Source organism: Leptopilina heterotoma, unplaced genomic scaffold (assembly GCF_015476425.1).
Source record: "Leptopilina heterotoma isolate Lh14 unplaced genomic scaffold, ASM1547642v1 Lhet_472, whole genome shotgun sequence".
Taxonomy (NCBI): domain Eukaryota; kingdom Metazoa; phylum Arthropoda; class Insecta; order Hymenoptera; family Figitidae; genus Leptopilina; species Leptopilina heterotoma.
In genome coordinates this window covers 113,165-131,164 of record NW_025111099.1, presented here as the reverse complement: position 1 = coordinate 131,164, position 18,000 = coordinate 113,165, and the positions used below count along the sequence as shown (strand labels likewise).

Here is an 18,000-nt window from a genome sequence, read left to right as displayed (position 1 = left end):
ATAGTTTTTTGGGAAAATTATATTGAAAATCATTGAATTGATGAAATTTTTTTAAGATAATTGAAATTTTGCCAAGAACTTTATTAAAATTTTTAAAAAATAATTGAATTTTGGAGAAGAATTTTATTACTTTTGAAAAGAATTGAATTTCTGCTGTCATTTGTAACTTCTCCAAAATTTAATTAATGTTTTTAGTGATTTTAACTAAAATTCTTCTATAAATCTATTATTTTTAATAATTAATTATATATATGGGGCATTCCACGCCAAGTCGGAAATCATTTTGCTTTTGCATCTCAAATTTTTTTAAACATTTTTTTTCTTTTAGTGCTCTTTGAAATGAGCTATCTTGATTTTTTTTCAAATTTTTTCATAAAGCGGTTCAGGAGATACAGATTTTTGAAAAATGACGTTTTTTACGTAAATTTTTTTTTAAATGCTTATAACTCGGTCAAAAATTGATCAAATTGGACGTTTTTATAATGAAAAGTTTTGTTTTCACGCGTAGTTTTAAATAAAAATATTTTTCAAAAAATTTTAAATAATTTACGATAAGATTTTCAAATTTTTAAAATAAAATTTCATTTTTAACAATGTATGTATCGATTAATTTTTTTCAAAATTTTTTGTAAGAAACTAGCACTAAATTAACCATTTTAAAGCCTTGTCCAATCGTGGGCAAACGATGGGATCTATTTATTTTAAAATTTTTAATTTTTATATACACAGTGAAAACGGTAGGTCTAACTTGTCATTTGACCAAATCACAATTTTACACAGAAAGAAGTAAAAGAAAAAAAATGTTTAAAAAAAATTTGAGATGCAAAAGCAAAATAATTTCCGATTTGGCCTGGAATGCTCCATATATTAATAAAAATTTTTAGAAAAAATATTAATTTTCAAGAAAAAATATTTAAAATATTTTATATCACATTAAAATTGAATCATTTTTAGAAAATTTTACAAAAAAAATATAAAATATTTTATAATATTGTATAAAATTGTATAAAAATAAATAAATATTTTTATTGTCAATTTTTTTCTAGAATATTTGTAATTTTTTCTATAAAAAACTAATACCTAATAACAATAATAATATTTTAATTATTTAAATGTTAATTAATTATTTTTCTAGTAGTCTACATTGTGTTGGATAAACCACCTTAAAATGTAGAAAATTCTTTACTTTATATTATTTAAAACACAAACGGCAAAAAATAATTTATATTGTGTGGTGTTAATAATCTAAATCAAAAATAAAACGCACTGAATTCTGAAATTGAGTCTAAATTTTATTACCACTTTAAATTATATTTTAAAAAAAAAGAAAAACTTCTTTATTTTTGATTAGAAAAAGGAAACAAATTACCAAAAAAAGGGGAAAAAGGTGACGAAATTGAAAAAAGGGGAATATTTAGTCATTGATACAGAGTATCAGATTTTTCTAAGAACAGATGAAATACCTATAATGCACTGACCCTAATAAAATAAATTTCTGCATTTTTAGATAATCAATTTTACTTGTTCTAAAAAGAGGAATTTAATTTCCGAATTTTGATGAACTCAAATAACTGAAATTAAAATCGGTTGATTGATTTAGTTAATGACACATTACAGCGGAAATGTGAATTTTTTTTAAATCACAAACTTTCTTTCAAGGTTTCTACTTATCGGATCGGCCAAAATCGGAGCAAGAAGGGAAACGAAACAATACTTTTTTTTGAGAAAGTAAATACCTTGCTTTTGACAGCGACAATGCCGTTGTCAAAGTGATGATGAGGTTTGCTCTTGGACATGTTTTGGAAATGTAAATTTACGATGAGAAATCAGCAAATGACGAAAATGAAATCCTCCAATATTTGTAAAGATTCGTTGTTACTTGAGAGTTCTTCTTGAAGCGCGATTGTTTTTTTTCGAAGCGACGTTATGATTCAAAACGTGCACATTTCTAGGAAGTGACTGTGGTGACTGTTAACATGTTTCGTGACGTCACAGACACCTGCTCGATGAAACGCCAGTTGGCTTAGTCCATAAAACCACCCTGTCTCGCCTTCTCTGGGAAAACTCGCGAAAACTCCCGAAAAGTTGCTCTCAGGTGAATGAGGTTAATGCAAAACACATAATAAAAGCACACCGCGCGATTCTTCAACTACGAGCTTTGCGCCCGTTTCGATACTTCACTGTGACATTTAGTTCGTTTTCGTAACCCGATTTTGGCAGTTCGTCACCGAACTCCATTGACGATCCACGATCTTATATTTACCATTGATTAAACTCTTGACTAGATCGTCCTCTTCTTATTGGAAAATCTAAAAATTCTAACTATACAGCGCCACGTACTACTGCCCAAGGTTCGAAAGTTAAGGTACTCTCTTAGCTCTGCTCACAAGCGCAATGAGAGTAAGAGAGAAAAAACATTATTTAATTTTTGAATTTTCTGACTCTCTTACTCTTATGTGTTACCATGACAACCTGCAGGCTGGCATAATAATACGGGAGCGGAGCGTTGGCCTTAAAAACAAAAGCAGAATTTCATGAAAAGTGAAAAGGATAGTGATATAGACTTTAAGCTAAGCTACGGATCCTATTGGAAAAAGGCCATTAAGGCCTTTCTCCAATAGGTTTTAAAAAGTGTGCGAATGACTGCGTTGCGTTGATTTTAGCATGTGTTGCTATAGCAACCGACGCAGACGCAGAGTTTTTAAAACCTATTGGAGAAAGGCCTTTATAAAGCCAACGCATGCCTATCTTATCTCTGCATAGTGCATGGAATTAAAAGTCGTATTGTGGTTAGGGCTTTAAAAATAAAATAAAAGTTGTCATTACAATTTACATTTTTAAAATAATATAATAAACACAATATAAACATTACGTTAATTAAATAAACATATATGTATATATAAATTCACATACAAACAAATTAGCTGGAAATTGTATCAATAACCTCTAGTTTTACATAAAGTTTTCTTATTTTTCACAAGTTAATCGCTATGTAACACATAACCTATTTATGGATTAATTTTTTATCAAATTTATCTTTTTTAACTTCTTGTTCAGTATTAAATTATAAATACAAACACAGTTATGAGAGATTTGAAAAAACTTAGCGATAAAACTCGTGAATACCGAGAAAGGTATAATCCGTGTTACACAGTACGTTCCTTTCTTAATTTTAACAATATTTCAGTAATTTTTTTAAATAAATATAATCAATAAACAAAAAAAAACTAAAGTTAATTTAATATAAAATGTCTTATTTTCATGACAGGAAGAACGTTTGTCTTATAAGTGTTTAGAAAAGAATAATTACGATAGAGAAATGTGCAATGAATATTTCTTAAACATTAAAATATGCAGAGAATTCTGGGTAAAGTTTATTTATTTATATATGCATTGTCCTTTATACATAATGTTTTGTCAAATTAATGCCTAATAATCTAAAAGTTATTCATTTATAGAGATCTTTTTATATTTTAAATTGCATTTTTGAAATACAATTGGGTTTTTATAAATTTTTCTGCGCAGAATTCCATGATTTACTTGATTTTTTAATGAACAAATTTCGAAAAATTGGCGTTTAACCCTTTTATCATGCCACTATTCAATTATTATTATTGCTTTCTTATGGAAGCATGGCTTACTGAAAATTTTCAAACTCGAATGATTTACTTTTCTTTACGACTTCTGAACTCAAATTCAAAAATCATATTTTTTTATAAAAAAGCAAAGTTTTCATGAAATGAACATAACAATTTCAACTTTAATTTTTCAACGGTTTTTAATTATTATTCGATGATTATTATATTTAAATAATCCTTTCAAAAAAATTACTAATGTTTAAAAATTGAAAAAACTATTCTCAAAATATATTACAGAAAATGGTAAAAATTTCCTGTATACATAAATATTTCATAGGAACCATTAGGTAGTTTTAATTACAATATAATTCGAATTTTATAAAGTACAATAATTAGGTATAGTATTGAACTGAATTTTATTCAACAAAATTTAATACAAATTTTTCATAAAATAGAATGTCTACTCAACAAAGTTTTTGTCAAATCGAATTCAAATTAACTAGAAGTTTCGCTTAATATAAAATTTTCATTTAACAGAATTTATATTTATCCAGGGTGGTCAGAATTTTCAGTTTATCAATTTCCCTGACATTAAAATTATTTCCCCCGACAAAATTCTTTTTACAGTAAAATATAAAAGTTTACGAATAAGTAAAATTTATGAATTATTTTAATTTCTAAAAATTATAATTATAACCTTACCTGAATTAAATTATTTTCTGGAATTTTCAAATAAACTTCATCTGTAAATCAATTTATTATTTTAAATAATTTTCCGAAAATTCTTCTAGAATTCAATTATTTAAATACAAAAACTCAATTTTTTATAATATTGTAACAGTCCATGTTTTCTTCTTAAGTTATTCAGGTATAATATTTTCAAAAAATTATAATAAAGAAATTCTTACAATTTATTAATTTTTTTCAAAAGTTTTTAAACAAAATTTTTTTAATTATATCCAATTGAAAAATGTTTAATCAATTGAAATTTGGTAAAATCTTTTACGAATATTTGAATTTTTGAAAAATAAAAGAAATAATCAAATTTTTGAAGAATTTTAGTTATAAAAATGGCCATGATTTCTCCGAAAGCTTAATAAGTCTATGAAAGTAAATTTTTATTTACTTTGTTCGAAGATAATTAAATCTTAAAAAAATTATGAAAAAACAATTCTAAGAATTACTTTTTAAAAATATTTTAAAGCAATTTTTCGAAAATAATTTAATTTCTTAAAAGAATTTTTTTATAATTTAAAATAACTAATTAATTTTTTGATGAATTTTAATGAAAAATTTTGAACATAATTTTTTTCTCCAAAATGTTAAAAATAATTTTAAAATATTATTTTTTTTTTGTATGTATTTGAATTTTCGGAAATATGCAATTGAAAATATTGAATTGTAAAAAAAATAGAAGCTAATTTTCATTAATTTTCATTTTTAAGTTTTACATTTAAAAATTTTTGATAATAAAATTATTTTCAAAATTTTGCAATTGAAATTTTTCAAAAATTGTAACAAAATACTTGAGAAAAATGAATTATTTTTAATTAAATTTTACAAAATTTCAATTATTCAAAAAGATTTTTATTATAGATATATTTAAAAAATTTAATTATCTTAAAAAATTATTCAAAATTAATTTTTGAAAAATATATGTTTATAGTTAGTTTTTGCAATATTAAAATTGAAACAAGTTGAATTTTATACTAAAAAATGTGGTATTTTGTTGCAATATTTAGAAGAAAAGTCTAAAAAGTCGCAATTTTTAAAAATAAGTAGATAAAAGTCTCAATTTTCTTAAATTTCCTTAAAAAAATTTTTGTTTTCTTTCATTTCCCAGAATTTACTGACAAAAATTTTGTTTTCCTGACATTTCCCTGACTTTACTGACATGTGGCCACCTTGTTATAGAATTTTTAACAAACCTATTTTATTCATAAGTTTTGAGAAATATGATATTATTTCCGTTCATTACTTATATAAAATAAAAAGATAAAAGTTGAAAAAATTATAAAAGTATCAAGAAACAAGAGTAAAAGTAAAGAGGTCCGAAAAGAGTTTTTTTTTAATTTTACGAAAACTAAAATTATAATTTTTTTACATAGTTATTTTTAAATTGACACGTTGAAAGTATAAATATTAGTTTCTGAATTATTTCAATAAATCTATTAGGATGGATAGAAATTAAAAATTTTTAATTTCTATCGAAGCTTTAAATCCTCTTTTGTCAACCTTTAAACATCGGAATATGTATTTTTTTGTATGGTTTAATAAAAATTCTCCCATAAGGAAGCAATAAGCAAACAATTAACATTTTCAGAATTTATTTAATTTTTTTCAGGACAACATAAGAAGAGAAAGGAGAATGAAAGGAGTTAGACCTGAACTTCCAACTGCGAGTGAACGAGAACAAATTAAAGAAGAGTTTCTACAAAATCAAAAAAAAAATATGAAAAAATAGCATAGCTTTTGTTAAATAATTTTCTTCGTTAGATAGAAATCAAGATTAGGATTTATTTTATGTTCAACAAAAATAAAACCAATGTTTTGGTAAAAATTAATTTTATGTATTCTTTATGTACATACATTTCACTTTTTCAATTTTTGTTTATTTGATAGATGTGCAAGTATTCTTAATTTACACACAATTCGTTAACTAGTTTGTACATATTTCGTAGTTGCAATTTTATTAAGTTTATTTGATAAATTATGCGATTCATTTGAAAATGCCGTTTGAAAATGTCACTGATGGACATAAACAATTCGTCTTCTCGAGATTTAAAAAGTACATAATTATAATTCTAAAAAGTACATTTTTGTTAAAAAATAATCAGGCAACTTCCGACATTTTGGTGACGCTTAAAAAATTTACACTAGTTAAATAAATGAGAGATAAGAAAGTCGAATGTTCTTAAGTCTATTGACTGGCCGCCGAGACTCTCACTTCAACTATTAATCAAAAAAAAATTAAACGAGCACGAATTTGAGGAATGGAACAGACACTAGTCATAATCCTTAAATATATTCGCGCTCGAATTCATTCAAATTCAAAAAAACATCATTTTCTCCCCATCCGCATTCTTTAAACAAAAATGCTTAATTCTTGTTAGTGATTAAATGAGAACAACAACAGGCATGACTAGAAACTGAAATATAAAATTTTACATTTCAGTTTACAAAAAAAAAAAAATTATCTCAATTTTCAAAAGAAAATTTCAAAAAATTAATTGACGACATCAGATCGTTGAGGAAATTATTCGCAACTGTCAACAGTCTCACGAGAATTCATTTATCGTCTTTCGAATGTGTCATTTTCTTTAATCTCTTCGTACGACTATCGGCAGTATCGAAGAAATAACATTTCGGCAATCAAACTAAAAAGAATAAGAAACCGGTAAAAAAACGTCTAACATTCTATTTGGGGACAATATATGTTAAAACCGAAAGGATTATACTACCAATATTTAAACACGAGTCAAAATTAATTCCTAATTAAATGTCATAGTGATGAAATAATCGACTAGAAAAAAGAAAAGAGCAAAACAAAAAAAGTTATTTAAAAAGTATTAAAAATTATTTTAAAAAAGAAAAATTAATGAGTCACGAGTATTTGAAATATTGTACATAAATAGATTTAAAATTCAAAATTTTAATGAATTAAGCGTTAATTGACGCTTAATTTATAATTAATTGGCTTATTTCAGATCTTTCCTCTTTCCCGACTCGCTTTTAATTTTCGCCTTCGATTTTAGCATATATTGTCGGCAAGCAATCAATCTGAATGATTTTTTATCGAGAACGTCTTAATTCGGAAGTGTCGGCACATTTGTCGAACCTGAGAAAAAAGAAAGGGATAAAATGTTATTGAAAATAAGTAAATGGTAGAAATAGGAAAGCTAATGAAAATACTTACCACACACGTTCCATAATGAATGTGAGCTATAAATGCAAGAGCAGATACCAAATACATGGATTGAAGATCTAAATTAGGCGAGATGAAGGAAACGACACATGCAACAGCAAGAGGAAACAGTACCCAAGGTAACACTTCACACCTGGTGTTACTCATTTGCGATACTATCAATCGACACTGTAAATAAAAGAAAAATAAATACTTAATAGATCTAAAAGATAGCTGAATATAATTTTAATTAACTTATTCTATTACTATTACTGGTTTTATTAACTAATAAGTGGACACAACATTTTGCTTAGATTTAAATTTAGAAACTTTTAAAATATTAAATATTTACATAGCAATTAGAGGTAAACAAATGCTCGAATTCTCGTTTATAGTGGGTGAATTGTTTGGAACTCGAAGTTTGAAGATTAGGTGACGCAGAGGAAAAAAAAGGTCGCGTAGCCTTTTTTTCTACAACTTTTATTTCCTTCTGACGTCATCTAATCTGTAAACTTAAATTTTCAACCCACAGGGTTGCCACAAAAAATTCATTTTCCTTTTCCCTGACTTTTCCTTGAATTCCAGACAAAATTTAATCGTAAATATGACCATGATTTCTCCGAAATTTTAATAAATCCAAAAAAGTACATTTTTATTTGCTTTATTCAAAGATAATTAAATCTTAAAAAATTATGATAAAAAAATTCTGAGAATTATGTAGTTTTTAAAAATATTTTAATGTAATTTTTCAAAAGCAATTGAATTTCTTAAATATTATATTAAAAAAAAAATTTTTTTGGTGAATTTTAATGAAATTATTTGAATGTGATTTTTTTCTCCAAAATGTAGATATGTATTTGAATTTTCGGAAATATGTAATTGAAAGTACTGAAAATACTAAATTTTTAAAAATTAGAAGCTAATTTTCATTTTTAAATTTAGGGGAAGGGCTTACAGGTTGCCACACCTAAGCTTTTTTCTCATAACTCATTAAAAAGAAAAATAATAATTTATATGAACATACCATCGGAAAGAGGACCTAAAAAGCTACAAATTTGAACCATAGATAATTTAAATTAGAAAAAAATAAAATTTTTACATCAATTTTTAAAAATGATGTAAAATCAACGTTTCGAAATTAAGGCTTGCAGGTTGACCCACCTTGAAAAATTCATAATAATATGGAACAACTCCAATAAATTTATTAAATTTCACTTACATTAAATGTTTCTGAACATAATAATTTTAATTTCAATTTTGTAAACAATTTAGGGTAAGTGCGGGTATAGTCGGACAGTACTAGTAGTCGGACACTTCCGTGTTTTTTGGCAAATAAATAATAATGCATTGTGATAGTTACTTTAAAAAGTATACTAGACGAATGTGTGAAGTTTATATTTTATTAAAATAGTGTTATTTTCGAAAATAATTAAACAAGAAATATTTTATTTAATGTTTTAAAAATCATGGTGTCCGACTATAGATACAACCATTTTCGAGTAGCGCGATGAGTGGCACAAAGTTTTGTTGATAATTACTCATAAATATTAAATCTTATAGGGTTTAAATATTATATTAATAACTTCTAATATGCTTTAATTCCATTTTCCAGCCGATAGCAATTAAAAAATTATCTATTTTACTTTATAAATCCAAAATATCTGACAGATGTCCGACTATAGAAACAAAGGGAAAAAGTGTCCGACTACTAAAGCATTCGTAATTTTTTATTAAAATGTTTATATTTTATTAAATACTCAACTATTTGTAACAAATTTATATGATTTTTAATCCTGAAGAACTCCTTTAATTAATAATGTGCTTATAAACACAGTAGATATTTGCTATTTCAAGAAAAAAAGCATAATTTAAGATTGTATCCTTGAGTGTCCGACTACTAGTGCATTTACCCTATTAATAAATAAAATTTTTTTTAAATAAAAAATATTTTTGAAAAATAAAAATTTTTTTATCAATTGAAAATCAAACGAAAAGCAAGATATGTGAAAAAAATGAATTTCGGAAATCGTGTAAATTTACTCCAAATTATCATTGCGGATTCGCATTTCGGACCTGCAAACCGTCAAGTGAGTCAACCTACTGCAATAAGCCTCCCAATTCAAGAACTCGCCCGACGCTCGGATGAACACTCTAACGCCAGTCAAACGTTAAGAAAAGTCACAAAAATTAAAATTTGAAATTTTGATTTTTTAGAAGCACTGCCTTGTAGGAAATTGAATAGCGCATCTTTTTTTCCTTTCAATTTTTTTCGTAGGATGAATATTGTCGGAAATAATGACGAAAAATGGTAAAATTTTGTTTTTCAAATTTCATTGCTTTTTAAAACATAAATCATCGTATCTTCGACAATTATTGTCGAATTGACTTCAAATTTGGTATGCAAGTCTATTTGGGTTCTGGGAAGACGATAAAATGATCAGAATGTAAAAATTTCCTAATTGTTCACTAATTTGTTAATGTAAATAAAGGCTTGTCAATTTTAGGTTAACTTACCTTCGTCGACAAAAAGTCTGCGGTGAACTTTCGAATTGAAAAAACTTCCAGTGAGACAGTTGTTTATTAGTATATAAGGAAGTTTTTTGGAAAATATTATATTGATTTAGTAAAAAATGTGGAAAATATTAAGGTTTAAAGACAGCGCGGAGAGCGCGACATCGAGTCGCGGCGTGCAAATATCACTAAACACCAACTTTATATGACGTCAGTTGTTGAATGTGTTCTTATTACCTCGGTTATTACTCAGTACTTTAAAAAAAGCATTAAATTTGTTTGACATTTAGGAAAATAATTAAACTTTGGAAAAGAATTTTGTTATTTATAAAGATAATCGGGATTTTTACAAAATTTTTTTTCAAATTTTGTACATAGTTGAATTTTATAAGAAGAATTTTATTACATATTTTTTTTTTTGAAAATAGTAGAATTTCTGCAATTATTTGTAATTTCTCCAAAATTGAATTTTTTTAGTGTTTTCAACAAAAATTTAAATTAGAAAGTTTTCAAATTCTATTATTTTTAAAATTGCTAATTTTATTTATAAAATGTAGTAAAAAGTTAGCCGCGCGAATTGTTGCTAGTTCTTTATTATTTATAGAATTTTTATGTTTGTTATAATGTTGAACATAGCGTTATAATTATATCCCAATAATTTATTTAATGCTTTTTTTTAAAGTACTGAGTAATAACCGAGGTAATAAGAACAAATTCAACAACTGACGTCCTATAAAGTTGGTGTTTAGTGATATTTGCACGCCGCGACTCGATGTCGCGCTCTCCGCGCTGTCTTTAAACCTTAATATTTTCCACATTTTTTACTAAATCAATCTAATATTTTCCAAAAAACTTCCTTATATACTAATAAACAAATGTCTCACTGGAAGTTTTTTCAATTCGAAAGTTCACCGCAGACTTTTTGTCGACGAAGGTAAGTTAACCTAAAATTGACAAGCCTTTATTTACATTAACAAATTAGTGAACAATTAGGAAATTTTTACATTCTGATCATTTTATCGTCTTCCCAGAACCCAAATAGACTTGCATACCAAATTTGAAGTCAATTCGACAATAATTGTCGAAGATACGATGATTTATGTTTTAAAAAGCAATGAAATTTGAAAAACAAAATTTTACCATTTTTCGTCATTATTTCCGACAATATTCATCCTACGAAAAAAATTGAAAGGAAAAAAAGATGCGCTATTCAATTTCCTACAAGGCAGTGCTTCTAAAAAATCAAAATTTCAAATTTTAATTTTTGTGACTTTTCTTAACGTTTGACTGGCGTTAGAGTGTTCATCCGAGCGTCGGGCGAGTTCTTGAATTGGGAGGCTCAATTTTGAACTATATTTTTAAATCGATGAAAAAAAATATTAATTCATGATATTTTAAAAATTCCTTTTTGATTATAAAAATTGATTAAAAAAGCAACTTATAAAAAAAATTTAACTTAAATTATCCATAAAAATATTTCATTTGTAAGCACTTGAAAAAGTCACATTTTAAATTTTCAATTTTTCCACAAGTCAATTTCAGAATTTGTTTAACAATAACATTTTTATTGCTTCTTTTTGCTCCAAAAGATCATAAAAAGTAATAACTAATCAAAAGTTGATTTTTAAAAATTTTAACAAAATACTGGAAAAAAATTAATTATTTTTAATTAAATTTTACAAAATAGCAATTATTCGAAATCTTTTTAATTGTATATTTCGAAAATTTAAATAGAAAAATAATTCAAAAATAATTTCTGAAAGATTTGTTTATAGTTATTTTTCGCACTACAAAAATCGAATTACATTTCATACTAAAAAAATGATATTTTCTTGCTATGTTTGGAAAAAAGTTGGAAAAGTCGCAATTTTTGAAAATAGTCGAAAAAATCTCAATTTTCTAAATTTCCCTGACAAAAAATTTTTTTTCGTGACATTTCCCTGACGTTACTGACAAAAATTTTGTTTACAACAAAATACCACAATTTTTAGTATAAAAGTGCAACTTATTTCGATTTTTATAGTGCGCAACATAACTATAAACAAATCTTTCTAAAATTATTTTTGAACCATTTTTTAAAATAGTTAAATTTTCCAAATATATCTACAATAAGAATCATTTTGAATAATTGAAATTTTGCAAAATTTAATTGAAAATAATTGTTTTTTTAAGTATTATTATTATAATTTTTAAAAATCAACGTTTAAAGAATTTTAATTGCAAATTTTGAAAATAATTGAATTATCAAAAATTTTAATGAAAAATCTTTAAATGTAAATTTAAAAATAAAAATTAATTAAATTTAGCTTCTAATTGTTTCAAATTCAATATTTTCACTATTTTCAATAACATATTTCCGAAAATTCAAATACATGGGCATATCTCTAGAAATTTTAAACTTTTACACGGAAAAAAATACTAGGCTAAAAACACATGAGCGTCTGTTGTGTATATTGCACGCACACTACCATGCGTGATTAGCTTGGAATCCATCCTATTTTCGCATGGTGCTGTGGCAAAAGTCACAAAAGCCATGCATTTTTAGTAAACTCCTGTGTGATATTTGCAAAATGGGCTCATGTAAAAATCGAACCAATAGACTCCATGCATTATTAGGCTGATTTTTTTTCCGTGTAGGTATTGGAAAACTTAATTTTTTTTTCAAGGCACATTCTTGAAATTAATTTTGTTGTCTTGTGTATTGATCAAATACATAGTAGAAAAAACCTAGCGATACTCATTTCTTCACATCGTTAACCCCCTCGTGTATGAGTTTAACCCAAAGAAAATGTTTCTAAATGCATAGATTTTTCATACAATTGGATTTTCACATCAATCGGTATCTTTGGGTTTTTGGGGTCGCTGATTACGAATATGATATTAGTTTTTTTAAATTCAAAATAGCGGATACAATATAGCGGATGAAAATTTAAAAAATAATTCAATTTGCACAGAAGTGGGTGTAAAGAGGTTTTTGGGGTCGCTGATTACGAATCTGAACTTAGTTTTTAAAAAATTTTAAAAGTGGTTTCAAAATGTCATATAAAAATTATTTATATTTTAAGTACGGTTTTTAAAATATTTTGGGATTAATTATAATTAAAAAGCAATAAAAGTAAATAAAAATAATTATTTTAATATTCTAAAAAATTTTCTAGTTTTATTTTATATTAAAAGTACAAACAGTATGACCAAAAATGAATAAAATTTAATTGACAGTTTTACTTCCCTTTCTTTATCTATAATTAATTATTTACATAAAATACATAATAATATCTGCATTAGGCAATCAAAACATTGTGACACATTACAAATAATATTACCATGGAAACTTAGAAAAAAAGAAGATTATAATTCTAAAAACAGAATAAAATTTAAATTTAAATAATAAATTAAATAAATAATTTAAAATTAAATTGAGCTTATAAAAATAAAATGAAATTTAAAATTGATTAATTTTTTTATTTTTAAAATTCTTTAACACTGTTAAAATTTCCACATTTTAAGTCCTATTACCTATAAAAACTTAGTAAAATTTTTTTTAACAATTCTTGAATTACATTCGAATCTTTATATAACGAGAAGTTCAAAAAACAAGTATCATGCAATTTTGTATTTAAATTTTTTTTTTAATTATTTCAAATTCGTAATCAGTAAAACAGGAAACCCTTAAATGTCAAAAGACATTAAAATCTGATAATTAAAAATTAAATTTTAATTTAAAAATTTCGTCCGCCATTTTAGATTTGCTATTTACAATTTTTTTAAACTAACTAACTTTTTCTAAACTAACTCGCAAACTTGCGAGTTTAATTAATGCTTTCTTTTTCCATGAAACAATGATTATGACAGTAGAAGCTCATATTCTTTCTTAGATATATACTTTTTATGAATAGAGGTTAACGATTTTTCTGTATACTTTTATAGTGTGCGAGAAGAGATTACAATGAGTTAAAAGTGATTAGAAGTCAAATTCAACATGTGCCCTTCAAAAATGTGGCTTTTTATTACGAGTTTCGTTTCTAAATTTAACTTTTAAAGTCACTGTTCTCCTAATGTTTAAGTGGCACATATTCCTGTAAGGGTTCAAATTACTTCTTATTGTGTAGACAATGTAACCCCGTTATATAGATACTTAAAAATCTTCGTTAAAAAAGTTATATCAAGTTAATTGCTAAATTGTCAAAATTTTAGAAAAGTTGTCTCACAAGTTTGAAAGTACACCATTTTTATCTTAATTGAGGCACATCATTGTCTCAATGATTTTTTGGTTCCTTATACTCCCCACTACATCTACTATAAGTCAATGCCACACACGAGAAACTGTCGATTTCGACACTTTTACTTACTTTTGTCGTTCCCTACCTAATTAAAATTATTCTTAAACACATAATATATTTAAAGAGCACAATTATTTATCAAATTAAGGTACTGCAAAATTGTTTTTATAATTTTTGAAATATAATAATAAGCGGAAACATAAAGTTTGAAAGTACTAGAGATATGCCCACGTATATAAAAAAAATAATAACATTTTAGAATTATCTTTAACATTTTGGAGAAAAAAAATCATTTTCAAAAGTTTTAATTAAAATTCATTAAAAATTAATTAATTTTTTAAATTATACAAAAAATTTTTTAAGATATTCAATTATTTTCGAAAAATTACATTAAAATATTTTTAAAAACTAATGCTTAGTATTGCTTTATCGTAATTAGGTTTTTTAAATTCAATTATCTTGGAAGAAAGTAAATAAAAATTCACTTTTTTAGACTTATTAAAATTTACTTATAATTAAAAATTCTTCAAAAATTTGATTATTTTTATTTATATTTTTCAAATATTCTATTATTTTTAATAGATTTTAACTAATTTCGATTGTTTGGAAAATTTTCAATTGTCTTTATAATTAATAAATTGTGTTTTAAAAACTATTTAAAAATAGTTTTAAAAAATTAATTGTATGAATTTCTTTATTATAATTTTTTGAAAATATTATACCTTAATAACTTTAGAAAAAACATTATTATAAAAAATTGAGTCTTTGTATTCAAATAATTGAATTCTAGAAGAACTTTCAGAAAATTATTTAAAATAATTGCGATTTAGAGATGAAGTTAAATTAAAAATTGTAGAATTGATTGACTTCAGGAAGGGTTATAATACGTATTAAAATTCACCACTTAACAGACACGATTAAATATTTAAAAAAATTTGAATAATAATTTAGTACTTACGCAGATATTAGAAAATATTGTTCCAATGGCAAAGAAAACAATTCTAGGATCCTGTTCTAAAATATTATTTGGAGAATGGATAATCCACATTGTTGCTGTGACGAAAAGAAAAACTAAAGGCACCAAAGGCCTCACGGCTTCCCAGAAACTTCTCATTTTTCCAGATTTATCTCTATATGACCTGTAATTATTAGAAATTATAATAAGATTTTATTCATAAAAATAAAATCAAAAGAAAAATTTATATGAAAGAATTGAAAGAATTAAAATTAAGACTTGTCGAGATGTCGCTAGTTAATCTATTACGTGTAAATACGTAGTGATACGTTTCACGACTAGCTACTCTCTAAATCTGAATTAGTAGAAAGTTACTAATGAAATGGTGAAAAGTCGTCCACCAAATGATTTAGTAATATATTACTAATTGATTAGTAGAATTCTACTAACAATTAGTAGAACTGTTTTATTAATAGTCGATAAAACAGTCTTACTAATTCATTTAGTGAAATGAGTGATTTTTAATTAGTGAATTTCTACTAAAATATTAGTAAAATTTTACTAAGAATTAGTAATATTCTACTAATTAAAAAGGGGAAAAGTCGTCCATGAAAACTACTAAAAATTAGTCAAATTTTACTATTTCTTAGTAGAATTCTACTAATTCAGATTTAGAGAGTACCATAGTTTCAGTTATAATATAGACTCTGTAATGATAACATCAAAGATACTTCTTAAATAAATTCTTTAAATAAAATATTTGTGTTTAAATATATAACTAATAAAACAACAAATATTACATGGCGCAGTCGTAAGAGCCTATGTAAAGTGTGATGAAGTATTTTAAATCTATAATAGATTAAGAAAAAATAATAAATTGTGTTCCACGAGGAGACGCCAACTATACAGTGTTGCCACATAATTCACAATGGCAGACGAGGAACAAAATCAAAATGTTGTTTTAGTGCATTCGAATAATCCACTAAACTTAAATCCACCGCCACCACTTTCTTTTGATGGGAACGTATCTGAAAATTGGAAAAAATGGAAAAAGAAACTTAAAATTTATATGGAAGCAACGGAATGCCTCGGAAAATCAGAAGACGCAAAGGTTGCCATTCTTCTTTATTCAATTGGAGAAGAAGCCCAGGAAGTGTATGAAACTTTCGACATTCCAGAAGATCGAGAAGACAAGTATAAAGCAGTTTTGGAAGCGTTCGATAAGCTTACTGCGTGCCGAAAAAGAACGAGAGTGTCAGTAGACATGTATTTTTCCAACGTGTTCAAAAGGATGGTGAAAGCATAGAAGAATTCGTCATTGAATTAAAACGTTTAAGTGTTGATTGTGAGTTCGGAAATCTTAAAGAAAGTCTCATTAAAGATCGTATAATAAGTGGTATTCAAAGTACTGTTCTCAAGGATCGCTTACTGAGAGAAGAAAATCTAAATTTGGAAAAGTGCATGCGTCTATGTAGAGCGTCAGAACTTGCATGTCAACAAGTACAAACGTTAAAGGATCCAAGTAGCAAGAACGTAGATGCAGTGAAATTCCAAAATCGAAATAAACATGAATTTCAAAAGAAAAATCAAGGAAACCAAAGAAGTCAACAGAAAGGCAGAGAAGCAGCCAGCACAAATAATGCCGAGTCGAGAAAATTCAACCAGTCATCGTCAACACAAGGATTTTCACAGCAGCGCCATCAATCGCAGTGTCAGGAACAGAAAACAAGTCGACAAGGAACCAAGCAGTGTTTTAGATGTGGATATCAACACCAACCGAAAAATTGTCCAGCGTATGGAAAAATGTGTAAAATATGTAAGAAATCGAATCATTTTGCGCAGGTTTGTAGAAGTAAACAAAATGTAAATGTAGTCGACGAACAGGTATGTACTGACATTAATACTGGTGAAAATTATTTTCTAGGAACAATAGGAATAGCGAGTTTAAATGTTGGTTAGGTTGAAAATGTTACATTCCTTGAAACTAATAAAAAAATTCCGTTTAAACTAGATACTGGTGCAGGATGTAACGTAATGAATTCTCGAGATTATAAAATAGTATGTCCTCAAATTCAAATTGAAAAATCAAACGCGAAATTAACAAATTATAATGGTACAAAGATCCCAATATTAGGTAAAATTAAAGTTTCTTGTAAAATTCTTGAAAATAAAATAGATCTTGAAATATTTATTGCAGATTGTGACAACACAAGTCCAATATTAGGACTAAAAAGTATAGAAAATCTTCAACTTTTGCACCGCGTTTCATTAGTAAAAGTACCGGAAAACAAAATTAACTTTGATTCAAAAATTACGGAAAGATTAAAAAAATAAAAAAAAATATAAAAATAAAAATAAAAACTTGTTTCAAGGAATAGGTAAACTTGATTATGTTTATGATTTTAAATTAAAACCTGATTATACCGAAAAAATTGAGCCGTGCAGAAAAGTTCCATTTAAAATCATGGGTGATTTTAAAAATTCTTTAGATAAAATGGAAAACAATGAAATTATTGCTAAAATTGAGGAGCCGACAGAATTTGTAAATGCGTATACAATTGTTAGAAAAGAAAATAAAGATTTGGTTATTGTTTTAGATCCGCAGCATCTTAACACTTGTCTTATGAGAGAACATTTTTCACTTCCGACTTTCGAGGAAATTGTTTCAAAAGTAAATAACGCAAAAATCTTTACAATTCTAGACGCTTCGAGAGCATTTTGGCAAATTGAATTATCAGAAAAAAGTTCCAAATTCACAACGTTTCAAACTCC

At 25.8% G+C, this 18,000-nt stretch overlaps 3 protein-coding genes across 3 annotated transcripts in view; 1 reads left to right on the top strand and 2 right to left on the bottom strand.

Annotated features, from left to right (window-relative positions):
* LOC122507549 (partitioning defective 6 homolog gamma) overlaps positions 1-2,282 on the bottom strand; it is a 28,241-nt gene extending 25,959 nt beyond the window's left edge. The window contains exon 1 of the mRNA XM_043620333.1: positions 1,737-2,282. Within this exon, the coding sequence (XP_043476268.1) occupies positions 1,737-1,796 (60 nt within the window). The 5' untranslated portion in view covers positions 1,797-2,282. The remainder of the gene's footprint in view (positions 1-1,736) is intronic.
* A 490-nt stretch (positions 2,283-2,772) lies between these two features.
* LOC122507550 (coiled-coil-helix-coiled-coil-helix domain-containing protein 7) lies at positions 2,773-6,142 on the top strand. The gene is made up of 3 exons (XM_043620334.1): positions 2,773-3,153; positions 3,269-3,367; positions 5,923-6,142. The coding sequence occupies exons 1-3, from the start codon at positions 3,085-3,087 to the stop codon at positions 6,040-6,042; spliced, it is 288 nt and encodes a 95-aa protein (XP_043476269.1). The 5' UTR covers positions 2,773-3,084; the 3' UTR covers positions 6,043-6,142.
* Positions 6,127-18,000, bottom strand: part of LOC122507546 (ethanolaminephosphotransferase 1-like) — a 39,442-nt gene continuing 27,568 nt past the window's right edge. The window contains exons 6-8 of the mRNA XM_043620331.1: positions 15,232-15,412; positions 7,495-7,671; positions 6,127-7,416 (exon numbers count right to left, since the gene is read on the bottom strand). Coding sequence (XP_043476266.1) covers positions 7,354-7,416; positions 7,495-7,671; positions 15,232-15,412 — 421 coding nt within the window. The 3' untranslated portion in view covers positions 6,127-7,353. The remainder of the gene's footprint in view (positions 7,417-7,494; positions 7,672-15,231; positions 15,413-18,000) is intronic.

What these genes read in the sequence shown, in the direction of transcription:
- LOC122507550 (XM_043620334.1), top strand. Translation starts at nt 3,085, where the DNA reads ATGAGAGATTTGAAAAAACTTAGCGATAAAACTCGTGAATACCGAGAA. An exon ending in GGTATAATCCGTGTTACACA is followed by an intron (nt 3,154 to 3,268) that starts GTACGTTCCTTT and finishes TTTTCATGACAG; the next exon opens with GAAGAACGTTTGTCTTATAA. An exon ending in AAATATGCAGAGAATTCTGG is followed by an intron (nt 3,368 to 5,922) that starts GTAAAGTTTATT and finishes AATTTTTTTCAG; the next exon opens with GACAACATAAGAAGAGAAAG.